General features: G+C 37.2%; 1 protein-coding gene across 2 annotated transcripts in view; it reads left to right on the plus strand.

Moving 5' to 3' along the window:
* The window catches only part of SMARCC1 (SWI/SNF related, matrix associated, actin dependent regulator of chromatin subfamily c member 1), a 123,730-nt gene that overhangs the window by 6,735 nt on the left and 97,455 nt on the right, over positions 1-19,540 (plus strand). For both annotated transcript variants that reach the window (XM_027957707.3, XM_042236316.2), the window contains exons 2-6: positions 1,193-1,312; positions 8,394-8,479; positions 12,433-12,514; positions 13,849-13,941; positions 17,740-17,809. In XM_027957707.3, the coding sequence (XP_027813508.1) occupies positions 1,193-1,312; positions 8,394-8,479; positions 12,433-12,514; positions 13,849-13,941; positions 17,740-17,809 (451 nt within the window). The remainder of the gene's footprint in view (positions 1-1,192; positions 1,313-8,393; positions 8,480-12,432; positions 12,515-13,848; positions 13,942-17,739; positions 17,810-19,540) is intronic.

Here is a 19,540-nt window from a genome sequence, read left to right on the forward strand (position 1 = left end):
GCCTTTCAAAGTGATATTGAATGCTTAATACAAAATTAAACTTATACATTTAATTGAACTCACTAATTTATGCTTTTCCTGTCATGTACTCTATCTTTCCTTGCTGTGATGTTCATTTGCTGTCTACCATGGATTTGCCCTTTGTGACATTACATACATCAGCATGGATAACTTTTCATGTACATTTATTTTAAAAGATTTTAAAATTTTGACCAAAAACTTGTAAAGCTTACTATCGTAACCATTTTTAAGTGCCCGTACATGTGTATTTATTTTTTTTTTTAGTGCATGAAAGTAACCATTTTAATGTGCTCAAAACTCAGTTGCATAAAACAACCATTTTATTATGCTTAATAGTTCCCGTGTGTCTGGAATTTGGATGGGCATGTTCGGGATGACTGTCTCTGCTCAGTGGTGTCTGGGCCCTTGACGGGGGAGGTTTGGTGATTGAGGGTGACTTGACAGCCGGGGACCAGAATCACCTGGAATCTTCTTTACTCATGTGTCTGGTGGTTATACTGTCAGTCTTCTGGGACATCAGCTGGGGCCTTTCCATGTGACCTCTCTGGGTGGCCTGGGCCGCCTCAGTGTGGTGGTGTCAGGGTGGTTGGACACCTTTGTTGCTGTTCAGGGCTATAAAGGTGGGTGTCCGAAAAGAACTACTTGGAAGCAAAGCTGTCTGATCTTTTTTGATTTATTCTCGGAAGTCACACAGCATCGCTTCTCTGGCATGCTAATTGGTTTTCAGTGAGTCCCTAAGGATGGTCTGATTCAATAGAAGAGGGCATAGATCCCCACTTCTAGATGAGAGGAACATCAAAGAGTTTGTGGATTAGTTTGAAAAACTTTTAACATAGTCGGTTCTCAGGCCACATAGGAAATTCAGTGGCCAATAGCTCTCATTCCCTTATAGTATCAGGCTTGAGTTTGAGGTTCAGGATCTCACCATCCAGGTGGGGATGAGATAATTTCGGTTTGGTTTCTTGGACATAGTATTTCTCATCCTTAAGATCTGTTCCCTAAAAGGATGTGTTATTTATCCAGCCCACTGCCCCCAATATTTGTTTATACAAGTGTCTCAGACACTTAAAAATCTGCCACTGGGCCAGTGCTTAGGTACTAGGAAGTAAACTAATAACACTGTCTTCTGCACAGTTGTCCCAGTTTTTGAGTCTCTGTCTTTATCTTGCAGTATGTTCACACGGATGCTCCTACGAATAAAACTCTGGCTGGGCTGGTGGTACAGCTTCTTCAGTTCCAAGAAGATGCCTTTGGGAAGCATGTCACCAACCCGGCCTTCACCAAGCTCCCGGTAAGTACATCAGCTTTTCACACTGAGACAGCTTCTGTTTCTGTACTCTTGAGTGGAGCCTGCAGCTCTTTATTTTGCTAGTGCTATTGTACAGAATAGGGAAAAGGAGGAATCTCTACAGAATTTTTGCTGTAGAATTTTACTGCTTTTGAACTATAGGAAGCATCTCTTTCAGGAGTCATTTAACATTGGCATTAGACATCACAGTAGTTACTACCTAGACTTATCTGTTAATATTTTACTATATTGTATTTTCTATATTGTCTTTATTAAGTCTTTCCCTTGTGGCTAGAATGCTGTTTTGTGGAATTTCTTTTATTTTGTCCATGAGATTCTTCTGAGCTTATGTGAGAATATGATTCTGTTCCCCTTGAAGTTGGTATTTTGACTAGAGGTTGGACTTGGTGTAGAAATTGGTCATGTTTTCTTTCTTTTTTAAATTTGTAGGCTTTGTTCTTTCTTAAACATTTGATTTTATACAGAAAAATCTGATTCTACCTGTTGATTTCTCCCTTTTTCATACCGATCTTTAAAATTCATAAATATTTCTAGTTCTCATAAATCATGGTGTGAAAACTCAGTTACGTTTCTTTACCTCTGGGAACATTTCGGTTTATTAGTCTTCTCTGCTTGTCTGTATTTCTTTATATTTCTGAACTCTGATTGTACAAATACTAGATTTCTGGGAACTACCTGTCATATATTTTCCTGTAATTTTTGTCTTCCAATTCTCTGGTTTGGGTTTTTGTAGTTTCCAGTCTGGTATTTGTTGCCTCTACTGAATTTGTTATTGGTAGACTTTTTTTTAAATCTAAAAAGCTTCCAGTTTGTGTGTTCTTGTTTCATCATTAGCCTTTTTGTTTTAATAATTCACTGATCTCTCAGATATAAATGAGACTAAAAAATATTATTTTACTGACCTTGGAATAAATCTGTCCGCTTTGCTTATGGTATTTTTGCCACCCAGATATTTATTTTCATTAAGTCAAATAAATGGATGTGGTTTTATGAATCATGTTAGGATTCTTTCTCCACTCACAGGTGATAAAGGGTTTCAGCAATGCATTCTTGTATGATTTATATGGTGTGGGATTTTTCATGTAACTCCCTATCTGTCTAGAATTTATCTTGGTATTCATTGTGAGCACTGAATCTAGTTTTATCTTCTTCCATATGATCATCTGATTAACACAACAACAGTTATTCAAGGGTACTGCCTACCCCCACTGATTTGAGTTCAGCAAATATTAAGCATTTGAGTATGTGCCAAGTTCTGAGAATTCATGCAGTAGTGCAGTGTATTGTTTGTCCTCAAGGGGCTTATACACTCTTTCTTCGAACTGTATAAATAGAGCCTTTGGTCTCAGGAAATGTTTTCCCAGGGAAAGGACATGTGAACTCAGTCCTGAAAGTAGAGTGTGAGTTCTTCAGCGACATGCTGCAAGATGAGATTTTCAAGCAATGAGAGCAATGTGTAAAACCCTAAAGGCCTGAGAAAATTTTGGCACTTTAATGTGGTTTCAGATAGTTCAGCAGGGTTAGAACAGTAGGCAGAGAGATGGGCCAGAATCAGTCACAAAAAGGTAGAAGTGCGGCTTTTGTCTTGAAAGTCGTTGGGAACCAGAGCAAGGGGGAGAGTAGAGGTAGCTTAATCAATTTTGGGTTTTATAATAATCCTGCAGGCTTTGATATGAAGAATGATTTGGAAGCCTTGAGATTGAAGACTTTAAAATCTCTTTCTCCATGAAGAAGCTGCTCTCATAATCCAAGTGAGCTATAGTCAGAATAGAAAGTTGAAATAATGAGAGGGGGTATAACTTTGTGGGCTTTTTTGTTTGTTTTGGTGGGAGGATGGATTGTGGGGCTAAAATAAGAAAGAATTGCCTGGGATGACTGCACTGAGCAGATTCATTTAGCACTAAGGTGAAAGTGAGAGTGCAGAAGCAGGTTTCTGGAGAACCTCAGTTCTCAGTACTCAGTTTAGTCTGTTTGAAGTTAGCTCTCCTGTAGGGCATCTCTGATTCTGAAATCCTGTAGGTAGTTGGAAATGAGATCTGGAGTTTTAGAGAAAAGGTTGAATTAGAGGAAGACATTTGAGAGTTACAGGGTGCTGGTTGAATTCACATTTGTAGGGCAAGAGCATTCCTTCTGTTTTAATTATTTTTTAGTTACTCCTTAAAATACCTACTTTTTTACGTGTAATTTAAGTTAGATGGGATGTTAGCATTATAGTAAACACATGTATATAATTTATAAATGCATGTTTAGATATTGGAGGCGCTTAATGGGAGCTATTCAGCTGAATAATGAGCATATTTTCTGTACTATGGCAGATTGAGGGTTTGGGGGTAACTTCTATAAGCTTAAAATTAATTGAAAGTAAACATTTGCAAGAATAGTGCAAAGAACTTTCATTTTCCTTCATTTAGAATCCTCAGTTTTTAGCATTTGGCCACTTTTGCTCTCTCACTCTGTTTTTCTCTACATGTTTGTACATATTCTGAATCATCTGAAAATTCCATGTTCCTTTACCTCCAAATACTTGAGTGTTTATTTCCTGTTCTTTTACATTATCAACTAGATTAGAATGATCAAATCAGGAACTGGTTGAAGTTTTTGTCATTTAAAACACTATAATATGTATAGTTTATATTTTATCAGGTATAGAATCATTTAGAATAAAATTTACATGTAGCATTATATGAAGTATTTTATGTAAGGTGATTTGCATTATATTGGTATTTCTAATTAGGGTTATATGAGTGTCTTAAAAAGTAGTGTTTACAAGATGGTTTATTTGGGGAATATCAAACGCTTGGGAACTAATCCATTATAGTTTTTCTGAATTTTAAAGATTTTAAAGAGAATATTTTTACACATAAGCTGTACTTAGAAATAATTCATGGTTTAGTGCTAGAGGAACCAGATTTACTTCTTTTTTTTTCCAAATAGTGTTTAGCTTGTTCCCAAATGAAAGGGATTGATAGAATAAAGTGTAATGGTGTAAAACGAAACTGAAGGAGAGAGACAGTAAAGCAGACAGTGTTTCAGTGAAACACGTAAGCTATTTACCTTAAAAAGCTTTTTTCCTGAATGAGTAGTACTGGTGTAAGAGCTCACTATTCGGGCTGTTTTTTTTTTTTTTTTTTTTTTAAATCAAACTAGACTTGTTACTAGCTCCCTAAGTTATACTAAGGGCTTCCCTGGTGGCTCACATGGTAAAGAATCTGTCAGCAATGCGGGAGGCCTGGGGTCAGTCCCTGCGGTGGGAAGATCCCCTGGAGGAGAAAATGGCAACCCACTCCAGTAGTCTTGCTTGGGAAATCCACAGGACAGAGGAGAGCCTGGTGGGTCCTAGTCCATGGAGTTTCAAAGAGTTGAACGTGACTGAGTGACTTTCCAGAGAAGGCAGTGGCACCCCACTCAAGTACTCTTGCCAGGAAAATCCCATGGACAGAGGAGCCTGGTGGGCTGCAGTCCATGGGGTCGCTAAGAGTCAGACACGACTGAGCGAGTTCACTTTCACTTTTCACTTCCATGCATTGGAGAAGGAAATGGCAACCCACTCCAGTACTCTTGCCTGGAGAATCCCAGGGCCGGGGGAGCCTGGTGGGCTGCCGTCTATGGGGTTGCACAGAGTTGGACACGACTGCAGTGACTTAGCAGTAGCAGAGTGACTTTCATGTCACTTTACTAAGTCATATTGGATGTTAAACAGCTGGCTCAACATAGGATATGTTTTATCTAATGCTGAGAAATTAGAAAGATTTAGGGGGAAAAAGATGCTTTGTAAGGCTAAAAATATATTGCACAGATAAACATGATATGAATTGAAACAGAAATGTTTTTTTACCTCCACAAGTAAAATTTCTTGTTATTCCATAATTCCCTCAAGGCTTTTAGTACCTATCCCTACATAACACAAACATAATTATAACACGAAAAGCTAGTTGATTTTGTATTCTGCTTTTTCATTTATGTGTGTTTTTTAAATTGTATTGAAGTATAGTCGATGTACAGTGTTGTGTTAATCTCAGGTTTAAAGCATAATGTTTCAGTTATACGTATATCCATTCTTTTTTGGATTCTTTTCACATATAGGTTATTATAGACTATTGAGTAGAGTTCCCTGTGCTATAGTAAGCCCTCTTTGGTTATCTGTTTTTAAGTTCATTTATATCATTTAAAAAATTTAGATTTGACAAGTTAGTGATACCACGATATTTGTTTTTCTGTGTCTGACTTGTTTTACTTGGTATGCTAATTTCTAAGTCTGTCCATGTTGCTTCAAATGGCATGATTTTATTCCTTTTATAGCTGAGTAAAATCCTACTGTATATGTACCACGTCTTTATCCATCCCTCTGGTGATTGACATTTAAGTTGCTTCCGCGTCCTGGCTATTGTTCAGTAGTGCTGCAGTGAACACTGGGGTGATGTATCTTTTCAAATTTTGGTTTTCTTTGAATATATGCCCAGGAGTGGAATTGCTCAATCATATGGTAGTTTTAGTTTAAGAAACCTCCTTACTATTCTCAATAGTGGCTACCCCAGTTTACATTTCCATCAACAGTATAGGAGGATTCCTTTCTCTCCACACCCTCTCCAGCATTTATTATTTGTAACCTTTTTGAGGACGGCCGTTCTGACCAGCTTACGGTGATACCTCATTGTAGTTTTGATTTGTTGTTGTTCAGTCACTAAGTTGTGTCCAATACTTTGTGACCTCATGGACTGCAGCACACCAGGCTTCTCTGTCTTCACTATATCCCAGAGTTTGCTCAAACTCATGTCCATTGAGTCAGTGATGTAATTCAACCATCTCATCCTCTGTCAACCCCTTCTCCTGTGCTCAATCTTTCCCAGCATCCGGGTCTTTTCTAGTGAACCAGCTCTTCGCATCAGGAGGCCAAAGTATTGGAGCTTCAGCTTCAGCATCATTCCTTGATTTGATTTGCATTTCTTTTAATAATTTGCGATCTTCATTTTCCTGTCACCCATCTGTATGTCTTCTTTGGAGAAATGTCTATTTAGATTTTCTGCCCATTTTTTTCTTTTATCGGATTGTTGGTTGGTTGTTTTTTAAAACAGCTGTGTAAGCTGTTGGTCTATTTTGGAAATTAATCCCTTGTTTGAGTTGCATCATTTGTAAATATTTTCTCCCATTCTGTTGGTTGTCTTTTCATTTTGTTTATGGTTTTCTTTGTTGTGCAAAAACTTTTAAGTTTAATTAGGTCCCATTTGTTAATTTTTAAGTCTTTAATGCATTCTCAGTTTATTTTTGTATATGATGTTAGAGAATGTTCTAATTTTATTCTTTTACATGTAGCTGTCCAGTTTTCCCAGCACCACTTATTAAAGAGACCATCTTTTCTCCATTGTATATGCTTTCCTCCTTTGTCACAGATTAATTGACCATAAGTGCGTAGGTTTGTCTTTTGGGCTTTCTGTCCTGTTCTGTTATCTGTGTCTGTTTTGGGGCCAGTACTATACTGTTAAAATTACTGTGGCTTCATAGTATAATCTGAAGTCAGGGAGTACGATCCCTCCAGCTCTGTTCTTCTTTCTCAAGATTATTTTGGCTGTTAAAGGTCTTTTGTTTTTCCATACAAGTAAAAAAATTTTTTTCTTCGAGTTCTGTGAAAAACATCATTGGTCATTTGACAGGGATTTCACTGAAGCTTGATTACCTTGGGTAGTGATGTCATTTTGACAATACTGAGAACATGGTATATCTTTTCATCCGCTGGGGTCATCTTTAGTTTCATCTGTTAGCATCTTACAGTTTTCAGAGTACAAATTTTTTGCCTCTTTAGGTAGGTTTATTCCTGGGTATTTTACTCTTTTGTTATGTTGGTAAGTTGGGTTGTTTCCTTAATTTCTCTTTCTGATCTTTTGTTGTTAATGTATAGAAATGCAACAGATTTCTGTATATTAATTTTGTATTCTGCACTTTTGCCAAATTCATTGATGAGCTCTAGTAGTTTTCTGGTAGTGTCTAGGATTTTCTAAGTATAGTATCATGTCATCTGAAGATAGTTTTATTTCTTCCTTTCCAATTTGGATTCCTTCTATTTCTTTTCCTTCTCTGACTGCTGTGTCTAGGACTTCCAAGACTGTGTTGAAGAAGAGTGGTATCAGTGGGTATCCTTGTCTTGTTCCTGATCTTTAAAGGAATGCTTTCAGTTTTTTACCATTGAGTATGATGTTAGCTGTGGGTTTGTCATATATGGCCTTTATTATGTTGAGATATGTTCCCTTTGTGCCCACTTTCTGGAGATTGTGTGTGGTTTTTTTTTTTTTAAATCATAAATGGATGTTGGATTTTATCAAAAGCATTTTCTGAATCTGTTGGGATGATAATATGATTTCTTCAGTTTGTTATTATGTATCATGTTGATTCATTTATGGATACTAGAAAACCCTTGTGTATTTCTGAGATAAATCCCACTGGATCATGGTGTATGATCTTAACGTACTGTTGGATTCAGTTTGCTTGTCTTTTGTTGAGGATTTTTGCATCTATGTTCATCAGTGAAGTTGGCTTGATACTTCTTATTATACATTTTAAAATTTGAATTTTATTTAATTTTTTAAATTGAAATTGAAATTTACCAGTGGAGTTAGTAGTATATCATTAATTTGTCCATTAATGTTTTCTGCTGAAAAAATTTGATGTATCTTTTGTAAGTCAGTCTTCTTTTTCATAGACTGTTCACTTAAACATTTTTTTGTGCCTCAGTTTGTTCCAAAAAAGTAAGGAACTTACTGAATTAGGAGTTGTTTATAATTTTGAGTTTACATAAAGCTTAGACTTCCCAGGTGGTTCAGTGGTAAAGAATCCACCTGTTAATGCAGGTTCAATCCCTGGGTTGGGAAGATCCCTTTTAGGAGGAAATAGCAATCCACTCCAGTATACTTGCCTTGGAAATCCCATGAACAGAGGAGTGTGCTACTGCCCATGGGATTGCAAGGAGTCAGACACAAATGAGCTTGCACTTACTTACAAAGCTTAGAGTTCAGACAGGAGTAATTGTCAGAAGTTTTTATTTATCTCATGTGTAACTTGTATCATCTTTTAGGCAAAATGTTTCATGGATTTCAAAGCTGGAGGCACCTTGTGTCACATTCTTGGGGCTGCTTACAAATACAAAAATGAACAGGGATGGTAAGTTTTTTTTATTTATTTGCACGTTTTGCTGTGATGTGTGTAAGGGAAGAGTCTCAAAGTGAAATGACTTCCTAAGTCATTATGAAACTTGCTTATTTAGTGTATCAATACAATGAAATATTTTTATCTGAAAAGATTTCAGGTGGTTTAGAAGGCTACGTGAAATAAATCATCTATGGCTTAAATATCAGGCCAACAAAGAAGTAAAGGATGGAGTTACAGACTTTTTAAGAGGAATGAAGAGTAATAATTTTTCCAAATCTTCTCAGATTATAGTAGAATTATCCTCTTTCGAGTACAGTTATAAACCAGTTGCAGTACACACCTTCCCTTGTCTCCTGTGATTTACACACTTGCACTGAGTGGATCACTTATGTTCCGACAGTGCATATCTTAATAACTGTCCACCCATTTGGGCACTTGAATAGTGGCTTGTCATCTTGATTATGCTGCTGACTCAGATGAGATCATAAGGAATTAAGATACTCAGGTTGAAATAACATGAAACATAATTCAAACAATTGGCAAATCTTCAAACAAAATTGTACTGATGGATTGTCCAACCAGAATGTATTAAAAGTGTACCTTTCCCCCTTTCGCTGGCCAGCAGTTGTATTTATTTGTATTACTTCCATCTTTTCATCCTAGCAATTTGTGATAGATTTTGAAAAAGGTTTTATAATTTTAGTTTAATTTACATTTCCCTTTTGGACAGGTTTGAGCATCTTTGCATAATTTAAAAAGTAAAGTTTAAATACTCTTGGTAATTTAAAAATAAGTCAGATAAAATATTTCAAGTAAAGGTTATACTGTATTTATCTGTTTTCTTTTGTTTAGTTTTTCTGAATATTCATATATGTACTTTTGCTTACTTATACTGTAGATTCAGAAAAGCTTTAATGTGTTATCAAATTACTGTTTGGCAAGCCATTTTGGTTTATTATGATGGAAAATATAAATTATACATAAAAGAAGAAAGACTAATACAGTGAATTATTTCTAGTCATGCATCTTCTGCTTTTTAGAATTTCATCTGTAAATGCTTCTGTGTATTTCTAAAATTAGATTTTAGAGGTTTTCTTGGCAGTCCAGTAGTTAAGACTTTGCACCCGAGGCAGGGGGCATGGTTCAATCCCTGGTTGAGGAATTAAGATCCTGCATGCTGCATGGCATGATTAAAAAAATTAGATTTTAAGAAAGCATGATAATAGTACCATTATCACAGCCAAGAAAATTATCAGTAATTTTTCAGTATTGTTAAGTACTATCCACTTAGTGTTTGTTTCCCTGATAATCTCACAGATATATTTTTTTTTAAATAGTTTTTTATTTTTTAAATTTTAAAATCTTTAATTCTTACATGCGTTCCCAAACATGAACCCCCCTCCCACTTCCCTCCCCATAACATCTCTCTGGGTCATCCCCATGCACCAGCCCCAAGCATGCTGTATCCTGCGTCAGACATAGACTGGCGATTCAATTCTTACATGATAGTATACATGTTAGAGTGCCATTCTCCCAAATCAACCCATCTTCTCCCTCTCCCTCTGAGTCCAAAAGTCCGTTATACACATCTGTGTCTTTTTCCTGTCTTGCATACAGGGTCGTCACTGCCATCTTCCTAAATTCCATATATATGTGTTAGTATATTGTATTGGTGTTTTTCTTTCTGGCTTACTTCACTCTGTATAATCGGTTCCAGTTTCATCCATCTCATCAGAACTGATTCAAATGAATTCTTTTTTACAGCTGAGTAATACTCCATTGTGTATATGTACCACAGCTTTCTTATCCATTCATCTGCTGATGGACATCTAGGTTGTTTCCATGTCCTGGCTATTATAAACAGTGCTGCGATGAACATTGGGGTACATGTGTCTCTTTCAATTCTGGTTTCTCGGTGTGTATGCCCAGAAGTGGGATTGCTGGGTCATACAGTAGTTCTATTTGCAATTTTTAAGGAATCTCCACACTGTTCTCCATAGTGGCTGTACTAGTTTGCATTCCCACCAACAGTGTAGGAGGGTTCCCTTTTCTCCACACCCTCTCCAGCATTTATTGCTTACAGATTTTTGGATCGCAGCCATTCTGACTGGTGTGAAGTGGTACCTCATTGTGGTTTTGATTTGCATTTCTCTAATAATGAGTGATGTTGAGCATCTTTTCATGTGTTTGTTAGCCATCCGTATGTCTTCTTTGGAGAAGTGTCTATTTAGTTCTTTGGCCCATTTTTTGATTGGGTCGTTTATTTTTCTGGAACAGATATTTTTTATATTTTGTTTTAATCAGTATCCAAGCAAGATTCATACACTACAGTTGGTTCATATGACTCTCTTAAGTCTCTTTTTTAAGTAATTTTTTAAATATTTGGCTCTGCTGGGTCTTCGTTGCTGTGTGGGCTTTTCTCTAGTTGCGGAGAGCAGGGGCCACTCTAGTTGTGGCACACCGCACCATAGTTGTGACTTGCAGACTCTAGAGCACGGGCCCAGTAGTTGTGATGCATGGGCTTAGTTGTTCCGCAGCATGTGGATCTTCATGGACAGGGATTGAACCCACATCTCCCTCATTGGCCTTGAATTCTTCACCACTGAGCCACCAGGGAAGCCTGCCTCTTAAGCTTCTTAAAACATTTCTGATTTTCTTTCTCACTCTTCTTTTCCTGAAAACACTACATTCAAAAAAAATAAAAACAGGCTGACTTGTAGAATTGTATTATGTTCTGTTGTTCAGCCACTCAGTCATGTCTGACTCATTGTGATCCCCTGGACTGCAGCACATCAGGCCTCCCTGTTCTTCACTATGCTCCAGAGTTTGCTCAGACTCATGTCCATTGAGTTGATGATGCCATCCAACCATCCCATCCTCTGTTGCCCCCTCTTCCTCCTGGAGAAAAGGCTTTATCCCAACCAAAGTATTTAGGAGAAAATAATAGAATGGGAAAGATTAGAGGTCTCTTCAGGAAAATTAGTGATACCAAGGGAACCCTTCATGCAAAGATGAGCACAATAAAGACAGTATGGACCTGAAACAGAAACAGAAGATTCTAAGAAGAGGTGGCAAGAATACACAGAAGAACTATACAAAAAAGATCTTCATGACCCAGATAACCACGATGGTGTGATCTCTCACCTAGAGCCAGACATCCTGGATGTGAAGTCAAGTGGGCCTTAGGAATCATCACTGTGAACAAAGCTAGTGAAGGTGGTGGAATTCCAGACCCTGATGCTGGGAAAGATTGAAGGTGGGAGGGAAGATTGAAGAAGGGGATGACAGAGGATGAAATGGTTGGATGACATCACTGACTCAATGGACATGAGTTTGAGCAAGCTCCAGGAGTTGGTGATGGACTGGGAAGCCTGGCATGTTGCAGTCCATGGGGTCGGAAAGAGTCAGGACATGACTGAACTGAATCTCTGGAAATTACTAAGAATAGGTAAAGACAACAGTAACATGTTATGCTTAGGTACTTAGATAAAGAAACATTCTGGAAGGAGTTGAAGTGTAGGTAAATAGATGAATTTTACCACATTTGGGACAGTAGTAGTTAGAGCCTTATAGACACTCTTGACTTTGAACAGATGACTTTTAGGCATAGATAAAGTAGACAGACTTTCCATATACTTGGAGAATGGTATAGTAGTTCACTGCCTTTGGATCTGTGGATTACTTTTATATATGATGTAAAATATCTTAGATTTACAGAAAACGGGGGATGCTTCTTGAATTTGGTAGTTCATTTTGACTGGAGTAGATTGAATATCATTAAATGTAATGTTTTATGATGGTGTTGACACTGATTTCTCATACTGCCAAGAAAATATGTTACACATTTTGTAGAGTGCTATTTTAGTATCCAGACCTTTTGAGCTCATTTGTATTGGGTACTAAAACCAAGTTTTCACTTTTGTTTTAGGTAGGAGACAAATTAACTAATGATTTTTTGCTTACAGGCGGAGGTTTGATCTGCAGAATCCATCCCGAATGGATCGTAATGTTGAAATGTTTATGAACATTGAAAAAACATTGGTTCAGGTAACTCAGAAAATTTGATTGTTAAAATTTTTTCCTTTAATATGCTTTTAATTCTAAGATTGGCTTTATTCTAGCTCAAAGATCAAAGAGAGAAAAGTTTCCTGAAATGTATTATTGTATTATTTTTATGATTTTTGGGGATTAGAGCTATAAGGTATGACTATGTCATGACTCTGTCACTTACAAATATTTTTCTTAAACATGGTAAATAATTCATAATATTTTCTTTAGTAATTTCACTAATCCATTATTTAGATCTTTCATATTTAATATGAACATTCTTTCATCCTAATAGTCCTTTGTTTATACAGTCATTTTCTTTGGATTTGTTTCATGCTGGTAAGTTGCTTCAGTCATGTCTGACTCTGTGCGACCCCATAGACAGCAGCCCACCAGGCTCTGCTGTCCCTGGGATTTTCCAGGCAAAAACACTGGAGTGGGTTGCCATTTCCTTCTCCAATACATGAAAGTGAAAAGTGAAAGTGAAGTCGCTCAGTCGTGTCCGACTCTTTGTGACCCCATGGACTGCAGCCTACCAGGCTCCTCCGTCCATGGGATTTTCCAGGCAAGAGTACTTGAGTGGGGTGCCACTTCCTTCTCCGTTGTACCTTCATGGTTGTACCATAAATAGAAATCTTATTTCCCCAACTAGATTATAACTTGGAGAAGAGAACACTTAATTTTCTTTTCTTTCTTAGTGTTTTTACTAATAAGTAATTTTTAATAATCACTGAATTAACCTTCGTGGGGAGAGGCGACTGGCAATTCTGCTGGGTATTATCATAAATTTAATTCCTGAAACTTTTCTCATGGGCTCTTAACTAAGAGAAATAACTGAGCAGTTTTTGTATCTTGGCTAATTTTTGGTGATGATTTGGGGAGTTAATATGCATGTTTTAATCATTGCTATTCATAAGATTAGAAATGGGAGAACTATAATCAGTTTTTATATTTTAAGTAAATTAAATGAGAAACCAAAATGGGCATCCCTCCACCCCCAGGTTAGGTAAAAATGCTACATGAGACTTAGACTCTCGAGTCCAGGTAAAATTGACTAGGATTAATTTATCAGTATAATGCCTTAATGAAAAGTATAATGAATTTCTCTAGGTCATGAGTCTTAGCAGTTTTTTGATCAGTGAATGGCATTAAGAAGCCTGCTGAACACCTGGGTTTTGTATTGAAATAAAGCTGTTACATGCTGCAGCAAAGTATGTCTTCCTATTTTAAGCAGTATGGCTTTGAGTGCCAACTTTTGTCATTAAGGTAAATGGATAAATAATGTGACGTTATTTCAAAACTCAGAATTTGGAAATGTCTTCTTTTTCCCTCAGAGCAATTGTCTGGCCAGACCCAACATCTACCTCATTCCAGACATTGATCTGAAGTTGGCTAACAAATTGAAAGATATAATCAAACGACATCAGGTAATATACATGATACTTCAATATACTTCAGAAACATTGTGTATATAGAATTCTTGTGAATCTCAGCTATAAATTATATCTTTTGATTTCTATATATATGTGCATAAAGTGAAAGTTCCTCTCTTTGGGTTCTTATAGTCCCAAGTTTTCTTCTCTCTCCCCTTGCCTCCAGTTCTTAGCCTAGAATAGCATTTTTCCACTAGCGTTATTGAGATATAATTGATACATAACATTATAAATTGAAGGTGTCCAATGTGATGATTTGATACATGGCTGTTTCCTGGAGTAGCATTTAAGAAAGTCATTGGTGTGGATTCATAACAGTCTTACAATGAAATATGTCTTTTTAGAGTTAAAGAGACCAGTGTACTGTGCCTCCTTGTAATTACAAAGTCAAACAGTGAGAGCTGGTGACACAGTTATTGGTAGGAGAAGGTCGAATATTACTTCAAGTAAACCTGCCTTTCTCCCATTATATGGATTGTATTTATATTTGTAGCTTTGAAAAAAATGACTGGAAGATTCTGTTTTCTCCACAAACTTCCCTTCCCTTGGTTTACATGTACCAGTGCTATCTTCTCACATCTTCAGTTCCTTTCTCTAACTTTATTGTGGTGAAGACCTTGGGTATTTATGCATGTATAGGTCTGTGACTACATAGTGGCTAAACTGTAAGCAGATCTTTGTCATGGTAAACTAGCTGAGGACACTCAAGATAATTTTTTGAAGCAACATCACTTGAATGACAAAGTTTTACCACGTTGGAATTGGTTGAGAAACCTCATGAAATATCTGTTTATTTTTTTCCTGCTGCAAGAGAAATTGCTGGTTGAATTATATTTTAGCATTTATTAAAGTTGTCTATTAAGTTCTCAAAGCAAATATTCCTAATACTGCTTTTTTAAAATTAATTTTTATTAGAGTATAATTGTTTTACAATGTTGCGTTAGTTTCTGCTATATAGCAGAGTGAATCAGCTGTACATATACACGATATTGTTATTTACTTGCCAAGTTGTGTCTGACTCTTGCGACTCCATGGATTGTAGCCCACTACACTCCTCTGTCCGTGGGATATCCCAGGCAAGAATACTAGAGTGGGTTTGTCATTTCCTCCTCCAGGGGATCTTCCCAACCCAGAGATGGAACCCATGTCTGCTGCATTGGCAGGTCGATTCTTTAGTGCTGAGCCACTAGGAAAGCCCACATATACATGTATCCCCTGTTTTTTAGATTTCCTTACCATTTAGATCACCACAGAGTTGAAAATGGCCACCTATATTTTCTTTTTTAATTTTTTGGCTGCAATGTGCAGCATACAGGATCTTAGTTCCCCAACCAAGTTGTCAAACCTGTGCCCCCTGCAGTGGAAGCAGACTCTTAACCAGTGGACCACCAGGGAAATCCCTCTGATATTGTACTTCTAAAAATTGGCAATTTAGAACAGTCTTTTTCTTACCTATAACATCTGTACAAAAGAGAAGAGTGATAGGAAGGTGGCTTTAGATCAAGCAGTCTGAAATGGAATTCTTTTTTTTTTAACTAGTATTATGACTTTGAACAAGTCACTTAACCTTTTTTCTTTTAGATTCTTTTTTGGAGTGACTGCCAAATGTATCCTAATTACAGGTGGAATGTTAGAGGGCATAAATGGAACAAGTTAACCAGTGGGTTTCTGCTTTCAAGCTAAAATTATACACTCTTATTGCTCTGAAATCATCCTGGGAAAAGTTTATATGTTTTCCTGCAATTTAATGTTGAACATTTAGGTGTCATAGTTCTTAGGAAATCTGACTCGGTGATTGTTTTCTAAGGATAACCTCCAGAGAGATAAAAAGAGCTTCCTGGTTTCAAGATCTCTTCCCTAACATTCTGTGAAAGTAATACTAAGATCAGATGATCAGGCTTTTGCTCAAGCATTTAAAATGCTCTAATAACTCTATTGATTGATCACTTACAGTGTGCGTGTCACTGTTCTTAGCTCATTGTGTCTGTTAACCTAGTCCTAACAAAATTCTTGTAAGAAACGTTTTGTTACAACTTAATTTCACAGAAGACACTGAAGCACAAAAACATTGGGTACTTGCCCCATGTCATGTTAAGAAGTGCAAGGTAGCGCTAGGGTGCAAACCCAGGCCTGTCTGATGGACTCTAGAGGCCAGAGTCCTCAGTAGTATGTTCTTCCGACTGCTGCCTCGCACATTAGTTGCTGACATTCCCTCTTTAACCTTTCCTCCGGCTGTTAGAAGTGTGCTCTGATGCTTCTGATGATTGTGAATTCTTTGCCTTCTTTGGTGGCTATTTCATCTTTACATGGGTCAGTGGTAGAGAATCTGCCTGCCCATGCAGAAGATACAGGTTTGATCCGTGGGCCAGGAAGATCCCCTGGAGTAGGAAATGGCAGCCCATTCCAGTATTCTTGTCCGGAAAGTTCCATAGAGAGAGGAGCCCAGTGGCCTGCAGTCCACGGGGTTGCCAAGAGCTGGGCACGACTCTGCATGCACAAGCGCAAGAGTCATTCTTAGATGGCCCTGAGTCTGAGAGGCTTACAGTTTCCTTCATTGGAAATTGCATTATAGTGCTTTCTGATTGGGATATTTAGTAAATACTCATTGTCAAAGACAAAATTAGGTAGTATGTTAATGTGCTACTTATACCTGATTTTAAGACTTCTTGTCATTTTTATGGTTTCTATAATAAGCATTTTTTAAAAAGCATTTATTTATTTGGCCAAGTTGGATCTTGGGTGCAGCATGTGGGATCTGTAGTTGAAGTGTATGGGATCTAGCTCCCTGACCAGGGATTGAACCCAGGCCCCCTGCACTGGGAGCACAGAGTCTTGGCCACTGGGCCACCAGTGAAGTCCCAAGAGTGAGCGTTTTTTGTGTGTAAGTGACTTCAAGTCATGGGACTTCCCTGGTGGTTCAGTGGTTAAGATTCTGGGATCCCAATGCAGGGAGCATGGGTTCTATCCCTGGTTGGGGAACTAAGATCCTGCATCCTGTACGTTCCCCCCACCCCCCAAATAATAATAATAAAATAAAAATAGATGACTTCCATGTCATGTTCTAGACTATATGTGGTATTCTAGCTGTGGCTTAGCCAGAACTTGACTTCAGCATTCTATCATTGACTTAAGACAGCAGTAGCATCCATGGGGTCGCGACTGAGCGACTTCACTTTCACTTTTCACTTTCATCCATTGGAGAAGGAAATGGCAGTCCACTCCAGTGTTCTTGCCTGGAGAATCTCAGGGATGGCGGAGCCTGATGGGCTGCCGTCTATGGGGTCGTGCAGAGTCGGATACGACTGAAGCGACTTAGCAGCAGCAGCAGTAGCATACATACATACTGGAGTGAAGTCAGATGTCCATCTTGTATGTATGTGGCCCTAGCTTATGACTCATGGCCTTAAACTTGAATTGATTCACTTCAGGTAACATTGATAATTTGTGATGACTTCCAGATAGCTTGCAAAATTAGTTGAAGGTATTCAAATTACTGATAAAGTTACCCAGAGAGAGAGTTCTGAAGAGAATTAGCCAAGAGCTAGCTAATAAATTAGCATTATTTTCCTATACAAAATAAAAACTGTCTACAGATAATTTTTGTTTCTTCTTGTTAATCACTATCCCTTTCCTTGACTAAAAATAATAAAGATGTTGTAGTCTTAAAAAAGTGCTGTTAAATTTAAGATGTAGAACAGTGCCCCTGTAATTCCCAGGCAGTTTGCATCTGGCATCTCATAGTTTATTTGTCATATGTTTTATTTTTACATTACTTGTTCATTTGCTTTCCAGGGAACATTTACTGATGAGAAGTCAAAAGCTTCCCACCACGTTTATCCATATCCTTCCTCACAAGAGGATGGTAAGTTAGTTTTTGGTTATGAACTAAGAAACTATATTTCACTAGATTTTTAAATTATCTCAAGTGGTTTAAACAATATAGCCAGCTTTCTAAAGATAAGAGACTTTTAAGTATCAAATAAATTTAATCGGTAATTTAAGTTCATAGGGGTTTTTAATTTTTGCTGAGTTATGATTAGCAAGCTAACTCTGTGACATCCAGTTTTCTAATCATTAGACTTATTTCTTTGTTGGTAATCATTATCTGGTGGTTAAGTCTAGGCCAGCCTTATATACTAACTTTGTTAATGTTTGCCGTACCTCTTGTGTTCTGAAAATTAAGAGAAATTGCAAGATAGAGGAATATCTCTTGGAAGATTGGCTTACTGCCTAAACAGGGCCCCTCAGCAATATTTTAGTTTGGTGAATTTGTAGTGATTCAGATTTTGATCTTTAACTTGACTGTCATGAAAGTTAATTTTGTCATTGGCCAGAGTTCATTAGACCTATGAAAACTGATTTTGTACCTTTTACAAAGATTTGTGCTAACCATTCTTTCAAAGGTTGGAAAGTTGGGAAACAAGCTGTGAGTTAATCAACCAGGTTAACTAACTTAGATTGAGAAATCTCTTATAGGGATCAAATCTCTGGTAAGCACATCATATCCCTTTAGGACATCTATATGAAAAGTCAAATTATATCAGATTTGAATGACTAATTACCCCATGCTGAGTGTTTATTCCTGACCAGTGCAGTTATGCTAGAAGTCAATAACAAAAATTACCAGATAATCCTTGTATGCTTGGAAGTTAAGAAACATATTGCCGTATAATCCATGCATGGGTCAAAGAAGAAACTATAATGGAAATGGGAAAACTTTGCAGCTGAATAATTATGAAGTGAATAATAAAGTGTGAGAACATTAAATTTTGTAGGATGCAGCGAAGCTATGCTCAGAGGGAAATTTTATCTTTAAATGGATGTATTAGGAAAAAAGACTGAAAATTCAGTGGTTCACAAGAAATTTATCTCAAGAATTTAAGAGAAACAAAGGCAAGGGCAAAACGTAATGAACTAGAAAGCAGTAATAGCAAGATGATGAGCAGTGTCAGAAACGGTTCTTAGAAAAAGCTAATAAGACAAAATCATGTGGCATATAAGCGACAGAAAGAGAAAGAAGAATGTCAAGAATGGAAGGGGGCATCACTACAGATCCAACAGATGCTACAGTTGTAAGAGGTTAGATTGGTTGCTTGCTTGCTCGTGCTTTTGGTGTCAAATGTAGGAAACCATTTTCTAAATCTAGAGTCACGAAGTTTTACACTTGTCTTTCTTCTAAGAGTTTTATAGTTTAGCTATGACATTTAGGTCTTTTCATTATCCGTTTTGATGCAGAAATCTTGATTTGGTTTTGTAGCAGTCATAATTTTAGCTCTGTGATTATGATACTTCTATAAAGCGTGAAACCTCTCTCTGCCTTCCTGGTTTAATTGGTGGTTTCTCAGATTTTTATCCTTTTAGGTAATAGCAGTTGGTTTCCACTAGATGGAGGTGGTGAATTAGCTGTGTATATAGCATTCTATTGTTGGCTAACTCTCCTCCAGTAAAGCTGGTGTGGAACTTTTAGCTTATGAACTTTTTGAAAAAAATTACCTTTTACAAAAGATTTGAACTGTAATTGTTACATCTAGATTTCTTATTCATGCTAGTTTGTTTTTCTCCTTTGTTTAACACAACCTTGATTACTACATAC

This window comes from Ovis aries, chromosome 19 (assembly GCF_016772045.2).
Source record: "Ovis aries strain OAR_USU_Benz2616 breed Rambouillet chromosome 19, ARS-UI_Ramb_v3.0, whole genome shotgun sequence".
In the NCBI taxonomy this organism is placed as follows: Eukaryota; Metazoa; Chordata; class Mammalia; order Artiodactyla; family Bovidae; genus Ovis; species Ovis aries.